The 17,678-nt window shown below is 53.8% G+C and overlaps 1 protein-coding gene across 4 annotated transcripts; it reads right to left on the bottom strand.

Moving 5' to 3' along the window:
* Positions 1-427: 427 nt before the first annotated feature.
* Positions 428-17,096, bottom strand: CDK11B (cyclin dependent kinase 11B). Of its 4 annotated transcripts, none has more exons than XM_082404602.1 (20): positions 16,992-17,095; positions 12,888-13,011; positions 11,966-12,081; positions 10,852-10,979; positions 9,929-10,067; positions 6,064-6,200; positions 5,582-5,704; positions 5,173-5,268; positions 4,930-5,094; positions 4,631-4,696; positions 3,819-3,994; positions 2,963-3,053; positions 2,388-2,509; positions 2,092-2,197; positions 1,747-1,868; positions 1,560-1,667; positions 1,369-1,485; positions 1,131-1,279; positions 855-1,044; positions 428-770 (listed from the first exon to the last, which is right to left on the bottom strand). In XM_082404602.1, the coding sequence occupies exons 2-20, from the start codon at positions 12,996-12,998 to the stop codon at positions 678-680; spliced, it is 2,355 nt and encodes a 784-aa protein (XP_082260728.1). In that variant the 5' UTR covers positions 12,999-13,011; positions 16,992-17,095; the 3' UTR covers positions 428-677. The 4 variants fall into 4 exon arrangements, with proteins under 4 accessions (XP_082260728.1, XP_082260729.1, XP_082260730.1 ...); XM_082404603.1 differs by lacking the exon at positions 16,992-17,095 and adding an exon at positions 12,769-12,815 and having other exon boundaries at positions 12,888-12,965; XM_082404604.1 differs by lacking the exon at positions 1,131-1,279 and having other exon boundaries at positions 16,992-17,096.
* Between the last annotated feature and the right edge of the window lie 582 nt (positions 17,097-17,678).

Raw genomic sequence — 17,678 nt, 5'->3', positions numbered from 1 at the left:
GCTGAGCCCACGGAGACTGCCTTTCACCCCTCCCTCGAGTGTAGGGGCGGGGGCTCCCCACCCAGGAGGCCCAGGACCCAGCACAGGACCAGCCACTTAAAGAAGGAAATGCCAGACCCTTCCTCCAAGAATATTTTACTACATCTTAAAACACGTAACCACCTTGTACAAAAACCTGCTGTGGCTGCGAGCTCGCACGCCTGGCTCTGGGGCCCTGGGTGAGGCAGGAAGGTGCTGGAGCAGCAGCCTGAAGATTAAAAAGTACCAAACCCCCCGCAGCTCTGTTCCCAGTCACGGCCAGCACCCGACTGGCATGGCCGCTGGTGGTCACCGTGGCTGAGTGTGTGTGTGTGGGTGTACGGATGCCCGCCCTCTCCTCGCAGGGCAAGTCCGATACATCTGAAAAAGCACAGCCTTTCCTCCCACGGCAAGGAAAACGTGATTTAATTCTACAAATTTACAAGCCAAGATAAAATGAAAACATGGAAAACCCCACGAGGCCAGCAGCCAGTCCTAGACTTGAGGTCGCGTCCACGGCAGCCCCGTGGCAGTGGCGGCACCTGGTCAGGGCAGGACGGGGGTCTGGACCCAGACGCCGCCTCCAGTGTCTGCCGCTGTCCCAGCTGGGCCTCAGCGGTCGGCGCTCCCCAAGGTGGGTCTGGGGTCGGCTCTGAGCCTCAGAACTTGAGGCTGAAGCCTGGGCCCGCGGCCGAGGCCCCCTGGTTCGTGGTTGTGAGGTGGAAGCCTGTCTCCTTCAGGTCGTCGTCACCCTGTGGACACAGCGGCTTCGTGGGGCCCCGGCCGGGCCAACCCCGCCTCGGGGACCCCGCTCCCCTCGCCAGCCCGCCCCTCACCAGCTGGCTGTAGCCCAGGCCTCCCTCTGGTGGCCGGGGGCTGGTGCCCCGCTTCACCCTCTGCTGTTCGCTCTTGGCGGGCCATGTGGGGAACATGGAGGGGTCGATGGGGAGGGGGGTCTCGCGGAAATACTCGTGCTTGAGGCCGTCCTCTGCGCTGACCCTCCGTCCAGGGAAGTAGGTCAGAAACCTGGGAGAACAAGGCACTTGGCAGGGGCGGGGCGGGGCTGGGCGGGGAGGAGGCGGGCTGAGGGCGGGGCGCAGGGAGGGACGCACTTGTTCATGAGGTCGAAGCCCTGGTCTGAGAGCAGAGCCCCGAAGCGCTTGCGGAGGTTGTTATACGGGTACTCGGTGAAGGTCATCTTCTTGACGGCGGGGAGGTCGTTGTAGCCGGGCCAGATTTTCTCACTGGGGGTCCCTAGGTCCTAAAACAGGGCGGCGTCTCAAATAGCCGGGCCCTGCAGGGAAGAGGCACCTGGCCCGGGCGCCTGCACATGTCCCCAGGGGCACCCACCTTGAACACTTTGTTGATTTGATCGATTTCCGACTTCCCAGGGAACAGCGGCTTCTGAGTCAGCAGCTCCCCAAAGATGCAGCCCACCGACCACATGTCCACGGCCGTGGAGTACTCCTAGGGGTCAGGAAGCACTCAGGGGGCTGGCGGGTCAGCGCGCCCAGGGCAGGCTCCTGCACACCCACACTCACCTTGGCACCGAGCAGCAGCTCAGGGGCACGGTACCACAAGGTCACGACCACCGGGGTGTAGGCCTTCAGAGGGGACCCATACTCCCGCGCCAGCCCGAAGTCCCCCACCTGTGAGGACAGAGGGCGGGCTGTGGACGACTCCATGCCTGGGAGCCGGCCCCTCCCCCGAGCCGCCCCCAGGGCTCACCTTGAGGATGCCAGCGTGGCTCAGCAGCAGGTTGGACGTCTTGAGGTCTCGGTGCAGGATCCAGTTGTCGTGCAGGTGCTTCACTCCACGCAGCAGCTGGATCATCAGGGTCTTCACCTCCCCTGGATGGCGACAGGTCAGCACGCGGCTGGTCCCCCGGGTCATCGGCTGCCTCAGCAGCCACCAAGCTTCCAGGCACCCGGCACCGGGGCACTCACACACACCCAGTGCGACAGGGTCAGAGTTCAAGGTCAGCACTCCCGCCCCCAGGCGACCTGAGTGTAGGATGTCCCTCAGGGGGATCTGGGTCTAGGGCCACAGCAACGGGACTGAGTCAGGCCCTACCCGGCAGGAAAGGCTGCTTCATGGTTTCCATGAGGCTCTTGAGGTCGTGCTCCACGTAGTTCATCACGATGTAGATCTTGTCCATGTTGCTGCCCACGACGATTTCCTAGGAAACCACAGCAGGTCCCATGGCCTGGGGGTCCAGGCCAGCCCTGCCACTGCCGGCTCTCCCAAGAGACCTGAAATCCCGGGGCCCAGACATTGGGCGACAGCAGGGACCTCCTAAGTGCGACGGCCACCGGGGTGTGGCACGTGGGGGCCCTGCGGGGCAGAGGCGCGTGGGCCGGCAGCCTCACCCTGACGGTGACGATGTTGGGGTGCTGCGCCTTGAGGATGGTGTTGATCTCCCTCAGCGACGTGATCGGGAAGCCCTCCTTCTCCTTCTCCATTTTCAGCCGCTTCAGAGCCACGATTTCATCTGCAAAGAAAGCAACGTGAAGACCAACATTGAGCAAATATTCTTCCACCCGCACGTTCTCCCTGTTTCATCGCTGTTCCCCCACGATCACGGGACATGGCCAACCGGCCTCCCCCCAGTGCTCAGGGCCCCGACTGCTTCTCTGAGGCCCCGCCAAGGGCGCACACCTGCCTGCGGCTGCAAGCAAGCAGCACAGAGCCTCGTGGTCAGGCCGACTTCTGGCCTCTGGAGGCGCCAAGGGGCCAGCTGCTCAGGTGTGCACCGGTCAGATAAGGCAAGGCTAAGGCCCAGCACCAGGGGAGGGGTGACAACCAGGACAGTAGGGAACTATACCCAGTGACCCTGACGCTGAAGGTGCCGGCGCCCCGTGGTGCTGGCTGGCACTCTGGGCCACCCGGTCCATGCGCCACACCACCCCTTCCCTTTGGGGGACCATCCTGGGACTCGCCCCACCTGTTTTCTTGTCCTTAGCTCTGTACACCACCCCGTAAGTGCCTTCTTCGATCCTGTTCAGGCACTGGAATTCCTCCACACTCCGACAGCCCTGGGAGGAAGCGCCAGCATGAGGGCGCGGCAGCGGGGCCACACCCCAGAGGGAAGCCCCGCCTGGACGTGTCAGGAGGGCCCGCGCAGGGCGCGTGGGCAGCGGCCTGGGAACGCTCTCCTCGCCTCAGTGAGCACGTGCCCCTTCATCCGGAAGCCGGCCCTGGGCAACCCCCCACCCCGCCACCTCCAGCCACCTCATCCTAAGATGAGGCTGGGACAGGGGTGGCCCTGTGCACTGCACCCCCAGCTGGCGCAGGAAACCCCCAGGAGCTGGGGCGGCACTTGGGGCTGGGCCACTAGCCTTGGGGCGCCTGGAGCACCTGAGGCCGCTCACCCTCTGGAGACCTGCCCTCTCCAACCCCCTCCCTCCAGCATTGTTGTTACGGACTTTTCCCAACAGAAAATGTGCGCTGACTCATAGCACTGCCCTCCGACCCCTGCACAGCGACCAGGCGAGGGGGGCAGGTGCCCAACTCAGCCCAGGCCGAGGCAGAAGTGACCGCAGAGCTGACCGCCCGCCAGGCTGCCCGCCCCCTCCACATGGGGCCCCTGGCGGGCGTCCTGGCTGCGGACGCAGGAACTGTCCTCCCCCCAAGACTGCTGGACAAGAGGCCGGACCATGATCGGGGACACGTGAGAGGCTGGTGGCCGGGCCCACCCAGTGACAGAAACCCGCAGTGGGACCCAGCTTCTGCTCTCAGCAACCGGCCCCGTCCATGAGCAGCAAAGCAGAGCCAGGCCTGGGGCGGGGAGGGCACCTGACCTGCAGGGCTGGCAGGTACTTGGGCAGCTCCTGTTTGAGCTCGATGGGTGACAGGGCTGGGGAGTCGGGCACGAAGTCCCCCTCGGTGAGGGCGCTGCTCTGCGGGGTGCCCTCGCCCACCTCCTCTTCCCCCTCTTCACTCTCTCCAGAATCGCGGTCAAATCGTGACTCTGGAACTTCAGAAGTTCAACCCAATTATGAACCAAGAACGAGCAAGTGTGGCTACCCCACCCGTTCTGCGGGGGGGGGGAACAGCGAGTGCAGGAAGAAGCCATATTGAGAGCCCCGGGGGGCCAGGCACGGGCTGCGCCCTGGACAGAGGGCACCGTGTCTTGGGGCCACTGGCCGGGCTGGGACCACTGTGAGCCACTGACTGGTTGCGAGCTCCGAGGCCCGCCCAGAACTTGCGGCCACCGGCCAGAGGGCTTGGCCTGGCTGCCTGCGGAGGCCATGCAGCCCCTGGTCAGCAACGGCCCTATGGTCGGAGCCGAGCTGGCGTTTCCCAGCCTCCCCTGGTGTCCGAGCCCAGCACCCTCAGGATGGCGCTCATTCAGCACTGTCCCTTCTAAGGGATGCCAGCCCCCACGGGCCCAAGCGGTCAAGTGCAGGGTGCTGGGGGAAGCAGCTCCCCGCGAGCCAGCTGGGTCCTGGGACGCACTAGCCAGGCGCTCCCTGTAGCTCCCGGGGCACGACGTGCCTCTGAGAAAGGTTATTTCTTAGGTCGCTGCCCCGCTCACGACTCAAACGTGGGTCAGCACCCAGGTGAGGGGCAGATGAGGAAGAGGTGAACCACCACTCGGGGGGCCTCTCACCAACCAGGACGTGGTTTTCATTCTCTCGCTCCTCCTCTTCACTCATTTCTTCTTCACTCACTTCCTCTGTAAAGGAAACAGATGTCAGCTCAGACCCTCCACAAGCAGAAGCGCGGTCCGCTTTAGCCGACAAGGAAGCAAGGGGCGCCCTATGTCGTCGACTCGGGAGCCTCATGTAAGTCCCAGACAGCCAGGCGTTTTCAATCTGGATATATTTCTACTGAGATTTCAAACCACCCACCTGTAGCTTCTGCGCTCCTACGGGGTTAAACCGCGGGCGGGCGGGCACTCGTGCTCACCGGCTGACTGTGCGGACGCATCCTCGGAGTTGCTCCCGGTCTCCTCCTCCTCCTCCTCCTCCTCCTCTTCCTCCTCCCCCTCCGACTCTTCGCTGCTGCTCCCCTCTTCCTCCTCCTCCTCCTCCTCCTCCTCCTCCTCCTCCTCGGAACCTGACCCTGATTCCGCTGTAGGAAGGAAACGGCCAGCAGTGAGCTTCGCCCCCGTGTGGCCACGGACTTGGGCGGGGCCGGGCGAGCGGCTACCTGACGAGGACTCGGCTGAGCTGGTCTTCCTCTCGCTGTCGCTGATGTCCTGCAGGTCGGACAGCAGGTCTCTCTCCTCCACTTTCTCTTCTTTTACTTAGGGAACAAACCATCGAAGATGAATGTGGGGAAATGCTTTAAACTAACAAGATGCGATGGCGCTTGTCATACGAAGACTAACTTCGGTTTGTACGAGGAACCGCTCACCCAGATGCCTGGGAGGAAAACAACGCTTCAAAGGACCAGTAACAAGCGTTTTCAGCTGGTACACTTATTTCATACACAGTCCCTCTCACACAGCACGCAAGCGTTTAGCGCATCGTGACGTGAAGCAGCAGCCACTTTCTGTGCTAGACGCCCCTCGCAAAGACCACCACACGCTGGCCCAGCTAGCGCTGTGCGGCCTCACCTGGCTTCCGGCTGTCCCCCAGCTCAAACCTCTCTCGAGGCGGCCGGAGTGGGCTCCGACTCCAGTGGCTGGCTTTCACCTTGTCGCCATAGTCCTCTCTCGCTGTCCGGTGATGTGCAGACACTGCGCACGAGAACAGAAAGGAGCTGGTGCCGGAAGCCCCCTTTCCCATGGCGAACACTCGCCTACAGCACCGGAATGGAGCACAGGAAGCGACCAGAGGACCCAGGTGGGCTTTCTAGGCTGCTCTCTATTGGTCAGAAGGCAGGGGCCAGAACCCACCTCTCCAGCCTGGGCCTGACCCCCAGTGTGTGGACCCCAGACACAGCTGTCTGGGCCAGACAGCCCACACCCCAGGAGCCGCAGGGTCGCCCGGCCCCGCCCCTCCTCCCCGCCGGGCCCCGCCCTCACCTCCCCACCGGGCCCCGCCCCTACGTCTCGCCGGCCCCGCCCCTCGCCCCACCTCCTGGCCCCGCCCCCACCTTCCCGCCGCGCCTCGCGCTCCTTGCGCCGCTCCTCGGCGCGCCGCTCCCGCTCCTTCTGCTCCCTCTGCTCCTTCTGCTGCTCCCGCAGCTTGCGCTCCCGCTCTCGCTTCCTTTCTAACTGCTCCAGGCGGTCCCTGCAACCAGCACACGCCACATTTACCCCCGAAACAGGAAGTTCTCCTTTTTGCCCCCAGTGCTTTTGCTCGCATTGATAAACTACTTCTCCGGGCTGTTCAACCCTCAAAGAGCTTTTTAAAAGCAGAACATACACGCATGCGCGTCCTGGGAACCTCGTTCCTAAAGAGTCACACGGCAGAAAGTGCTGTTACAAGGAGGTAACAGCTGCCTGGGGCACAGACCCCACTGGCTCCAGAACCTTCTGCTCGGCAGCTCTACTGAGACTCGCCAAGAGGATTTCCCTCCGTGCACACAATGTAAATCCACCTCTACCAGGAGCCAAGTCTTCCTGGGCCTCCAAGGGGTGGGAGAGCCCACCTGAGGAAGCGCGGGGGAGCCACAGACCTGGGCCCGGCGCCCTGCGGCTCCTGGGAACAGCTGTCGTGCGGGGGTCAGGAAATACCAGTGACCAGTGACCGAAACACGTGGGGTCGGCGGCACCAGACGCCAAAGAGTGGAAACCCATCAGTCTGTTAACTCTCAGGTCCCTACAGGGTTAAGTCCAAATACAACTTGAAAAGCGAACACGTTAAACAAAAAAGGCAGCGTCATACACACAGAAAGGAGCACAAGCGAAAAACGGTGAGCGCGCAACCAGGGCCGCCAGTGCTGCCCGAACAGACGTCACCACTGGAGGGGCCGGACCAAGGCTACTGGGCTCCACACACTATTGTATAAATGCCACTGAACCCAAACTATCCCCAAATAAAAGCGGAAGGAGACCTCCCTGGCGGCCCAGTGGTCAGGCCTCCGCACTTCCAGTGCAGGGGGTGCGGTTTCGGTTTCATGCCGCGCAGTATGGCAAAACAAACAAACAAACAAACAAACAAAAAGTGGAGGTATAACTTACATATAGAATTCAACCAGCGAGCTCAGTTTCTCTGAACACATCCCTGGAATCGGGCAACCATCACAAGCCGGCTTCAGGACACTCCCAGCACCCACTGATCATACCTCCCGCGGCCGCCCCCCGCCCCCCGGCCTCCCAAGCCTGCTTCTGCCTGCTCTGCATCTCCCAACGTTTCTTCTGCTTGCTTTGGGATGAGTTTGCTTTTTTTCTGGTTTCCTTGGGTAGGAGGTTAGGTTATTGATTGGACAACTTCCTTTTCTGCTTTCTGGTTTAGCTGCTTACAGCTGAAACACTTCACTCTAAGCACAGATGGAGCTGCATCCCTAGGTTTTGACACACTGTCTTTGCTCTCATCTTGTTCAAAATGTTTTCAGGGAATTTCCTGGTGGTCCAGTGGTTAGGACTTGGCGCTTCCACTGCTGGGGCCTGGGTTTGATACCTAGTCAGGGAACTAAGATTCTACAAGCTTTGCGTCGTGACCAAAAAAAAAAAGTTCTAAATATTGTTTTTCCTTATAATTTTTTCTTCACGCCATGGGTTTTTCACAAACGGGTTGTTAGATTCCCAACATTTGAGGATTTCCCCAGGTTTTGTTCTGTTGCTTTTTTTTTAATATATAAATTTATTTTTGGCTGTGTTGGGTCTTTTGCTGCACACGGGCTTTCTCTAGTTGCGGCGCGCAGGGGCTGCTCTTTGTTGCGGTGTGCGGGCTTCTCACTGCAGTGGCTTCTCTTGTTGCGGAGCACGGGCTCTAGGCGCGCAGGCTTCTGCAGTTGTAGCTCACGGGCTCAGTAGTTGTGGCTCACGGGCTCTAGAGCGCAGGCTCAGTAGCTGTGGTGCACGGGCTTAGTTGCTCCGCGGCATGTGGGATCTTCCCGGACCAGGGCTCGAACCCGTGTCCCCTGCATTGGCAGGCGGATTCTTAACCACTGTGCCACCAGGGAAGCCCTGTTGCTGACTTCTAATTGAATTCTTCTGTGATAAGAGGGCATACTTTGTATGGCCTCAATTCTTTTAAATTTGAGATTTGTTCCACGGCCTGGCACACGGTCTCTGTTGAAAACTCATCCCAGGAGCTCTTGGGGCGACGCATGTCCCGCAGCTGTGGCTGCAGTGCTGTGTCCACCTGTCCCCCAGCCTCTGTTCACCTGGGAAGGCCTTTATTTGTCCCTCACTTCTGAGGCTGGCTGTGCTGGATACAGAATTCCGGGCTGGCCGGGTTCCTGCCTGCGGCCCCCGTTTCTGATGAGAAGCACCCCGCTCGCTGCTGCCCTTCATGAATTTCTCACTAGCTTCCCCAGTGTGACTGTGACTTTGTACTTATCCTACCTGGGGCTCACTGAGTTTCTCGGAAGATAAAACGGTTTCTGTCAAATTTGGGAAGTACTCATTATTTAAAAGCCACCTCTGTGCCCCCCATCCCTCCCACACGCCACACGTGCGCTGGTACACTGGATGCTGTCCCACAGATCTTGAGATTGAAGATCCTTTCCTCTCTGCGTTCAGAAGGCATGAAGTCTGTTGCTCCATCTTCAAGTTCCTTCCTTCCAAGTCTTCGCCAAATCTGGAAACGCTATTATGTCTTTCTTCCTTAATATGGGGTCAAACCTTCTTATGTCTTTGTATGTCTCAAAACTTCTTGTTGAAAGCTGGACATTCCAGGTAACATCTTGCAGCAACCCTGCACTTGAATTTTTCCTCCCAGTTGTTGCTGTTTAGTAAGCCGCTGGGCTAATAACCCTGTGAACTCTTGTCTCCCTTGTACAATGTGGCCACTGCTGCATTTTTCCATGTGCTCTTTATTTTCAAGCTTGGCTTCCATGGGGTCACCACTTTGTCTGCACAGCTGTGTGACTGGACCACACTGGACAGAGCACAGGGCTTAGCAAACGTGGGTGTGTCATGTGCCAGCAGCCAGGACACTGAAGGCTCTGCTGGCCTCACAGTGGCCTTAGACCCCAACCTCCCAGCTGCATCTCTCACACTCCCGGAGTCCTGAGAACGAAGGCTCTCCTCACACCTGCTGTACCTGCCCTCTGTTCGGCCCCGGCTGCTGGGAGTGTCAGCACCTTCCAGCCTGCTACTTCCCTTCCGCGGAGCAGCCCAGCTCTCACGCTCTCTCTGGAAATGACCGCAGGACCCAGAGGTGGCCCTAGGATTCACACCTGGGCCACGCAGAACAGATCTGGGGTGAACAGATGCTCTCTCCTGGAACTCTAAGCCCACACAGAGGCACCTGGAGACAAAGGCCCAGGAGTCTGGTGTCCCAGCTCCCGGGCCATTTCAAGGCCTTTGGGATTGCCTTTGTTACTTCTCGTTTTGTTTCTTGTTTGGAAGAACCAGAGTCTATTTCTGCTGCGACCCCAGACGACCCTAAGCAACACATCTTGTTGGCCCTTCCTGGACAAGGCCCCCTGGAACAGAGCTGGTGCGGAGCAAGTGCTCAGCACACACCTGCCGAGTGAGCAGACGGGGAATCGCCCACACCCCTGGCCTCCCCGCACTGCCTTTGCCTCAGGACTCATGTGCCGGGACTGGCTGCCCCCAGAATGGCTCCACCCAGGTCTGGACAGCAGCCCTCGCCCTTCTCCCCAGGGGCGCCGGGCTCGGGTGTGGACAGCCGCTCCCCTCCTCCAGCCACCCGCCACCCCTCCCTACTCTCTCTCCTTCCCCCATGGCTCTATGTCCAGCCCAAACGTTTGCTCCTCGCCTCTCGATTCCTCTTGGACCCCCAGCTCCGTCCAGCCGCATCCCTCCCTGCAGGCCCATCTCACAGGCTGAGGCGGGGGCACCGCCAGCAGTCAGGACCCCGCTCGCTCGGGCTGCCGGCCTCACCTCTCCCTCCGGGAGTGCTCCCGCGCCAGCTCCCTCCTCTTCTGTCGCTCCCACTCGCGGCGGGCCTTGTCCTGCTCCTCTCGGTGCCGCTTCCGACGCTCGTGCTCTCTCTCCTTCTCCTTCACTCTGGCATGCTTCCCTAGTGGGAAACAGGACATGTCGTACGAAGAAACTTAACCTCCAGAAACTCAACTTAAAAATACCCAGTGAAGAAAAGAAAAAATATCTAATCATTGACTTGGAGAAACAATCATGACTTTCTGTTAAAAAAAAAAAAAGGATGACAATATAAAACTCTATGCAGTAAGCCTCCAGTTAAGAAAAAAACAAAAATAATGTGATTATCACTGAATAGAACTGTGATCTCCATCTTTCTTTCTAATTTTCTGTATTAAATAAACTGATTAGACTGTATTAGTTTCACGATTTAAAAAGAAATCACCATTTGTAAAGGATACAGGACAAAGCTTATCTCCTTTTAGTTTCTACATCACATTATACACCATGTTAGCCAACTGAGTTTAACAATGAGATTTATATCAGGCCCCAGGCCCAGTTTTCCCAACACCCCTAAGAAGCTCTTAATACTGGTATGAGATCAAACCCATTGTTTCAGTTTTATCAAGCATCTGTTCCTTAGTTAAAGCAGTGTAGCATTGAAGACTGTGTTTTCCCTTGTTGAATTAAGAGAGTTTTGTAGGTAGACAAACTACCCCAGAACAATGCAATGAGGGGGAAACACACAGAAGAAAACACAGAAGGAAAACAGAGTATCTATTCAGAATGATCTACAATAAATTTATTTTTTTAGCTAAAATTTGATTCTCTTCGCTTTCAACTGTGCTCTGGACAAGACAGTAGATCATGAAATAGGAGCGAGGCCACATGTGAACACAACACAAAAGAAAGCAAATGCTCTGTACCCCCTTCTGTGGAATGACTACGATGCCTGCGTTTCTCTTTCCTCTTTTCGTCTTTCCTGTGATGAGCTTTTTCTTTCCGAGACATTTGCTGGGGTGGTTTGATAGCCAAAGAATCATCTTCCTCTCCTCTGAAATAAGACACCACAGCATTACATCACGCCCGAGAAAGTAATGTGAGGAGCACCGGGGTATCGTGGAGTGTCTTCAACCCAGAGAGATGAAGGGTCAGAACAGACAGGTGAATCTCAACCATCAGCTAAAGGATGATGTTCATTATGAAACCTAAGCCCAAACTGTGTATTAAATACAGATTCAGATGGAAAGTGTTAAGTGGGGAATCAGTGTGAAACATGGAACAAAAAGGCCTCTCTGAGGAACATTTAGGGTATTCATGATCTTGGTCGTGGGGATAGTTTACAGGTATATAACAACGTATCAAACCGCACACCTGAAATCTGTGCAGTTTGTCATTTACACCATAATAAAGTTGTTAAAAAAGGTCCCACAATTTTAATCAAACTTAATGATCTCAAAAGGTCATTTAACAATATTTTCAACTGATTATATAACCAAAATCTTGGGAGAATTCACACCCTATGCCTTTTTGCCTTAATTTCCGGTTATGTTGTTTTTAACTGCTTGATGATGGACATGAGAAGAAAACAAGTGAGGACGAAGCACAGCACGGGAAGAAACGTCAGGACATACAGACCTCGGCAGGACCGTTTCTGCTTCAAGGCCTTGCTCCAAGTATCTTTCATCAGCTACTTTGATTTATTTGTAGATAATTTTAGACAGTAATTATACAAATCATCACAAACATACAGCAGAATACTTTAAATGTACCATGTGAATGGTGTTCACTTCACTGCAGAATGATCACAAAGAAAGGAACACACGCTCAGGCTTTTCCTAAGAAGAGGGGAGAGCTGGTAACTGACACCACACAAGAGTCATTTCAATCTAGAGGTAAACCTCAGGTCATGACCTCAAACTTTCAAAATAACACTGAGAAGGGCCAGCCAGGACCACGGCCCTGTCACGGGGCTCAGCCTGTCTCCTCAGGTGAGTGCACCTGCAGCCAGTGGGCTCCTCCAGGGCCACGCTCTCTCACCTGTCTTCCATGGAGTCCTCTCGTCTATACGGCGAGTTCCTTATCGTTATCTCCATGCGGTGGTCCCTCAGCTCCCCCTCCTCAAGGGAATCCCGCTTGGAATCCCGGTCATCAGACTAAGAAGCAAGGAGAAAGTAATTTTCCTTACAGATAAGCCTATTTTTAGTAATACTCAAACCTTGCCAATATCCGAAAACAAACTTTCATACACACTTTGAGTGGACCAATGTTATAAAATATAAAAAACTTTCATTCAAATCCCGTGACATTAGAATTTCATATAACTCTCTGTAACCCAGAACCTGAGAAATTTAACACCAGCGTATATGACAAGGGACATTAAACTCTCTGACAAGTATGTTAGCTATTTATATTAACCAGAACTGAGCCTTAAAGCATATTTTATACACCAAATACTTTACAGTATCTCAAAAAGCACTCATAAATACGTAAGAAAGGTCTGCTGCTAAACTTATCAGAAGAGGCATTTCTTTCAATGCCCCTTATCAAATTACTAAAGTTTTCCTATGTTATTAGGCAAACCAAGAAAGGTGTAAAACAATAATACTAATTTCAAGGAAGCTTCCTACTATACTAAAAATACTTGGAAATGGTGTCATGAATATAATGATGAAATGAGAAAAACAAGCCCAACCGCACTAGTGATTTTAGGTTCAAAATACTTTATTTTCCATGTAGCTGTGGTCATCTATATGCAGCTTTAGTATGTTATCGATCTGCTGTCAATGTAAACTGAGTATTTGAATGTTTTTGTTAATTTTTAGAATAGATTTTGGGCTCACCTGCGACATTTGGAAGTACAAAAGAACTTCACCGAAGAAGCGTTGTTCTAATGGAAAAATGAGGGCAAAGAAATTAAATCTCCTTTAAAAAAAACACTTACTAAAAAAACATGGCTTACGTTTTTTAAGCGTTTTATCTCTGCTTTCTCCTCTTGTTCCTTCCGTCGTTTCTTTTCCTGAAGAATTTCATCTAAAGTTTTCACTTTCCAAGAGTCCTTTTCATCACCCATTTGAGTTAAAACACTGCAAAAAAGACAAAAAATTCAAACTGTGTCAGGACACAGCAAACTGTGGTTTGATGCTATGCTGTTTCTGAACACTTTTGCCTTGCCACTTTTGAGCGTTTCAGTACAAATCTTTGTTAAGAGGGATGGGCTCTGCCAGAAATAAACCCACACACCTATGGTCAATTAATCTTTGACAAAAGAGGCAAGAATATACAATAGGAAAAAGACAGTCTCTTCAGCAAGCGGTGCTGGGAAAGCTGGGCAGCTGCATGTAAATCAGTGAAGTTAGAACACACCCTCACACCATACACAAAAATAAACTCAAAATGGCTTAAAGACTTAAACAGAAGACATGACACTCTAAAACTCCTAGAAGAGATCACAGGCAAAACATTCTCTGACATAAATGGCACCAGTGTTTTCTTAGGTCAGTCTCCCAAGGCAAGAGAAATAAAGCAAAAATAAACAAAGAGAACCTAATCAAACTTACAAACTTTTACACAGCAAAGGAAACCGTAAACAAAACAAAAAGACAACCTACACGACTGGCTGAAAACATTTGCAAACGATGTGACTGACAGGGCTTAATTTGCAAAATATAAAAACAGCTCATACAACTCAACAGCAAAAAACCAAACAACCCAATTGAAAAAAGGACAGAAGACCTAAATAGACATTTCTCCAAAGAAGAAAACAAATGGCCAATAGGTACATGTAAAGATGCTCAACATCGATAATGATTAGAGAAATGCAAATCAAAACTACAACAAGGTACCACCTCACACCCGTCAGAATGGCCATCAATAACAAATTCTAGAGAGGGTGTGGAAAAAAGGGAAACTTCCTACACTGTTAGTAGGAATGTAAGTTGGCTCAGCCACTATGCAGAACAGTATGGAGGTTCCTCAGAAAACTAAAAATAGAACTACCATATGATCCAGCAATCCCACTCCTGGGCATATATCCAGGCAAAACTATAATTAAACAGGATACACACCCCCCCCCTCCCCCATGTTCATAGCAGCACTATTTACAATAGCCAAGATATGGAAGCAACCTAAGTGTCCATCGACAGATGAATGGATAAAGAGGTGGTACATATATACAATGGAATATTACTCAGCCATAAAAAGGAATGAAATACATTTTCAAGGACGCTGCCCGGAGAGAGCAGTGTGTTACTGAGACCATTCGGACTACATGTGCGCATGAACCCCGTTAAGGCCTCTATATAAACTTTCCAGACCCTGGTGGGCAGGTGTGGAGATCTACTCATCTTGTGGACACCCAAGACAAGCCTCTATTACCTCCTATTGGCAGAACCTATGCGGGCGCCAGATGGTGAAGCGGAGACGCAGTGAGCAGCCCCAGCTCCAGCACCCCAGAGTTTGGAAGGATGGGACTGGAACCGGAAGACAACTGCTCAAAGACCACCAGAGCACCCCATTAGGATGCAGAATGTTCTAGGACACACAGAATTTATGGCTATCTTTGGGAAACCACAACTTTCAAAAGTCCACTTAATTAGAAAGACACTGCCACTGCTGCCACGGACTCCGAAGCCATGCTGTACTTGCTCCGTTCTGCCCCAGCACCATGGATGCCCAGGACCCTGCGTCCCAGTATCCACACGGAGAGACTGGACAATGGCAAGTCTCTTTAATTCTGCTGCCAAAAAATCAGTTCATGTGCCTGTAGAAACGGCAAAAACGCGCCCCCCCCCCCCACAAATGCAGTCTCCGCCTCACTTCCAGCCTTCAAATCTCAGGTATGTGTATCTGACTGGCTGAATCTAAATCACATTGAGAACCCTAGTTTCACGGGAGTCTGGGAAACACAGCATTCAGCGTTCCACTCTCTGCCTTTCAGAAAGGCAAACTAGAAGAAGGGTGAAGTGGATATTGGGCACAGGTCTACTGTTTCAATCTCGATAACGATCCTTTGCCAGGTGTTTTTTGAAAGGATTAAATGTGGTAATATGTGGAAGTGCCTATTTCAGTAGCTGCATGTAATAATATGCAATAATCGGGTTCGCTTAAACCACTTATTCATAATTCAAGAATAAATTTGCCATGTCCAAATGCTATACAATTAATATTCCAAACATGAATTCACTATCAATTTGTCCATGGGTACAGTTGGAAATGACCTCTACTTGTCTGGGATTATAACTGTGTATAGAATTCACACCTTAAATTAACTGCTGTCCAGAATGGTAGCCACTAGCCACGTGTAGCTATTGAGCACTTCAACTGTGGCCAGTCTGAATTAAGCTGTGCTCTAAGTATAAAATACACACTGGATTTCAAAGACTTTGTGTAAAAAATGTAAAATACCTCATTAATAATTTTATACTGATTATTATATGGTGAAATAATAATATTTTAGAAATACTGGGTTAAGTAAAATGTATTATTAAAATTAAAAGAAAAGAATGAAATAATGCCATTTGCAGCAACTTGGATGGACCTAAAGATTGTCATACTAAGTAAACTAAGTCAGAAAGAGAAAGACAAATACCATGTGATATCACTTATATGTGGCATCTAAAATATGACACAAATGGGAATTCCCTGGCGGTCCAGTGGTTAGGACTCGGCGCTTTCACTGCTGGGGCCTAGGTTCAATCCCTTGTCAGGGAACTAAGATCCCAGAAGCCACGCGTGGCCAAAAAAAAAAAAAAAAAAGAAAAGACACAAATGAACTTATCTACAAAACAGAAAAAGAGTCACAGACATAGAAAACAGACTTGTGGTTGTGGGAGGGGGAGGGAAGGACTGGGAGTTTGGGGTCAGCAGAAGCAAACTATTACACACAGGACGGATAAACAACAAGGTCCTACTGCAGAGCACAGCGCACTATATACAATTTCCTGTGATAAACCCGTAACGGAAAAGAAGATAAAAAAGAACGTGTATACATGTATGACTGAACCACTTTGCTGTACAGCAGAAACTACCACAACATTGTAAATCAACTATACTTCGATTTTAGGAAAACTGAAAAACTAGAAAGAAAGATTAAAAAAAAAAAAAAGAGTGATGGGCTCTGGAAAATGACCACTTGGATTCCAATCTCTTTGCTGTCATTCCTGTGCTGTACAGGGCTAGTTACTTCATCTCAGCTTACCATTCCGTAAACGGTAAGAAAACCCCCTATATGACAGCATCAATGGGGATTAAACGAGATCACCCAGGTAAAGCTCGTAGCTCAGTACCTGGCACTCACCAAGCACTGTTTTTGTCAGGAGGATTTATTAGAAAGACAACCTGGGGGCTTCCCTGATGGCGCAGTGGTTAAGAATCCGCCTGCCAATGCAGGGGACACGGGTTCGAGCCCTGGTCCGGGAAGATCCCACATGCCGTGGAGCTACTAGGCCCGTGCGCCACAACTAGTGAGGCCGCGAGCCACAACTACTGAGCCCGTGTACTGCAACTACTGAAGCCCGCGCGCCTAGAGACCCTGCTCCGCAACAAGAGAAGCCACCGCGGTGAGAAGCCAGCGCACCGCAAAGATGAGTAGCCCCGCTCGCCGCAACTAGAGAAAAGCCCGCACGCAGCAACGAAGGCCCAACACAGACAAAAATAAATTAATAAATAAATAAATTAAATTAAAAAAAAAAAAGAAAGACGACCTGGGCTGCGTGGGCCACTGGCCCACCGGACGGCTGCAGCCCCAGCACGGGATACGGGGAGGCCTGGGTGGTTGCTCCGAGAGCGCGCTCGCAGACCAGGGCGCGGGTTCCCGGTTCTTGGGGTTCAGTCCCGCTAGCCCGGGGTTCGGCCCGGCAGAAGTTGGCTCGGGGAGCTGCTGGGCCCGCCGCCTCCTCCATTCCGAGTTCCGCGCCGGGCGAGATGGCCGAGGAGGCGGGGAGTGTCGCCCGCCCCGGTCCACGCGCCCGAGGCCCGCCGGGATCCGAGAGTTTAGGTGAGCCGGCCGCGCCCCCCTCAACCCCGCCCCGCCCGGCCCGGCCCGGCCCGGCCCGCCGCCACTCACCCCTACGCCGCCGCCGCCGGACCCGGAGCCTGAGAAGAAACCGCCCGGCGCGCGCCAGGAGCGTCGTCACTTCCTGCATCGGCGCGGGCCGATGACGACCGGGGGCGGGTCCCGGCGGGTCCCGCCTCCCCGTCCCCCCGTCCCCCCGTCCCCCAGCCGCCGACAGCAGACCTGCGCAGAGTGCCGGGCGCGCTAGCGCGTCATTACGGGCCTCGGCGCCGACTGCTGACGGAGCCCGGGGTGCCGGGGCGGGGCGAGTCCCTGCGGGCAGCTCGGGTTCGGGGGAAGTCCGGGCCTGGCCTGGTCGGGTGCCCGGTGCTGCGCCCTTTCTCCCCGTCCCCGTGACCCCGACCCCGGCGGTGGCGCGGTGGACTCCGAATCTTGCCTACGGAAGACTTCCCGCCAGACCGGGGCGGGGAGAGCGGTTGCCACGGGGTTTTAAGCTGTGCTAAGGCGGGGGAGGGGGGCCCTCAAAGTCCGTGCACTCAGGTTCTCCTGCGAAGGGTTTTAAAGACCCTCATCGTGAGGTGCGGCCTCTAACCTGTTGAGGCTCTTAGAATGAAGTTCTCTTCCCTGGCTCCAGTTACTCTGCGGACCTTGGTGGTCACAGAAAACTGGCAGTTCAACCTCGAGAACCTCAGGAAAGAGAACGGTAAACGAATACCCACATTCACTGGACCTGAAATG

Source organism: Balaenoptera borealis, assembly GCF_965194805.1.
Source record: "Balaenoptera borealis genome assembly, chromosome: 1".
Classification (NCBI taxonomy): domain Eukaryota; kingdom Metazoa; phylum Chordata; class Mammalia; order Artiodactyla; family Balaenopteridae; genus Balaenoptera; species Balaenoptera borealis.
The sequence above is the reverse complement of the archived record's forward strand: the minus strand, read 5'-3'. Positions and strand labels throughout refer to the sequence as shown.

Excerpts from the sequence above, each read along its gene's own strand:
- CDK11B (XM_082404602.1), bottom strand. The coding sequence starts at position 12,998 with ATGGGTGATGAAAAGGACTCTTGGAAAGTGAAAACTTTAGATGAAATT. Across the intron at positions 5,705-6,063 it reads GCGCGAGGCGCGGCGGGAAG|TGTCTGCACATCACCGGACA; the intron begins GTGGGGGCGGGG and ends TCTCGTGCGCAG. Across the intron at positions 2,510-2,962 it reads AGCTAAGGACAAGAAAACAG|ATGAAATCGTGGCTCTGAAG; the intron begins GTGGGGCGAGTC and ends CTTTCTTTGCAG.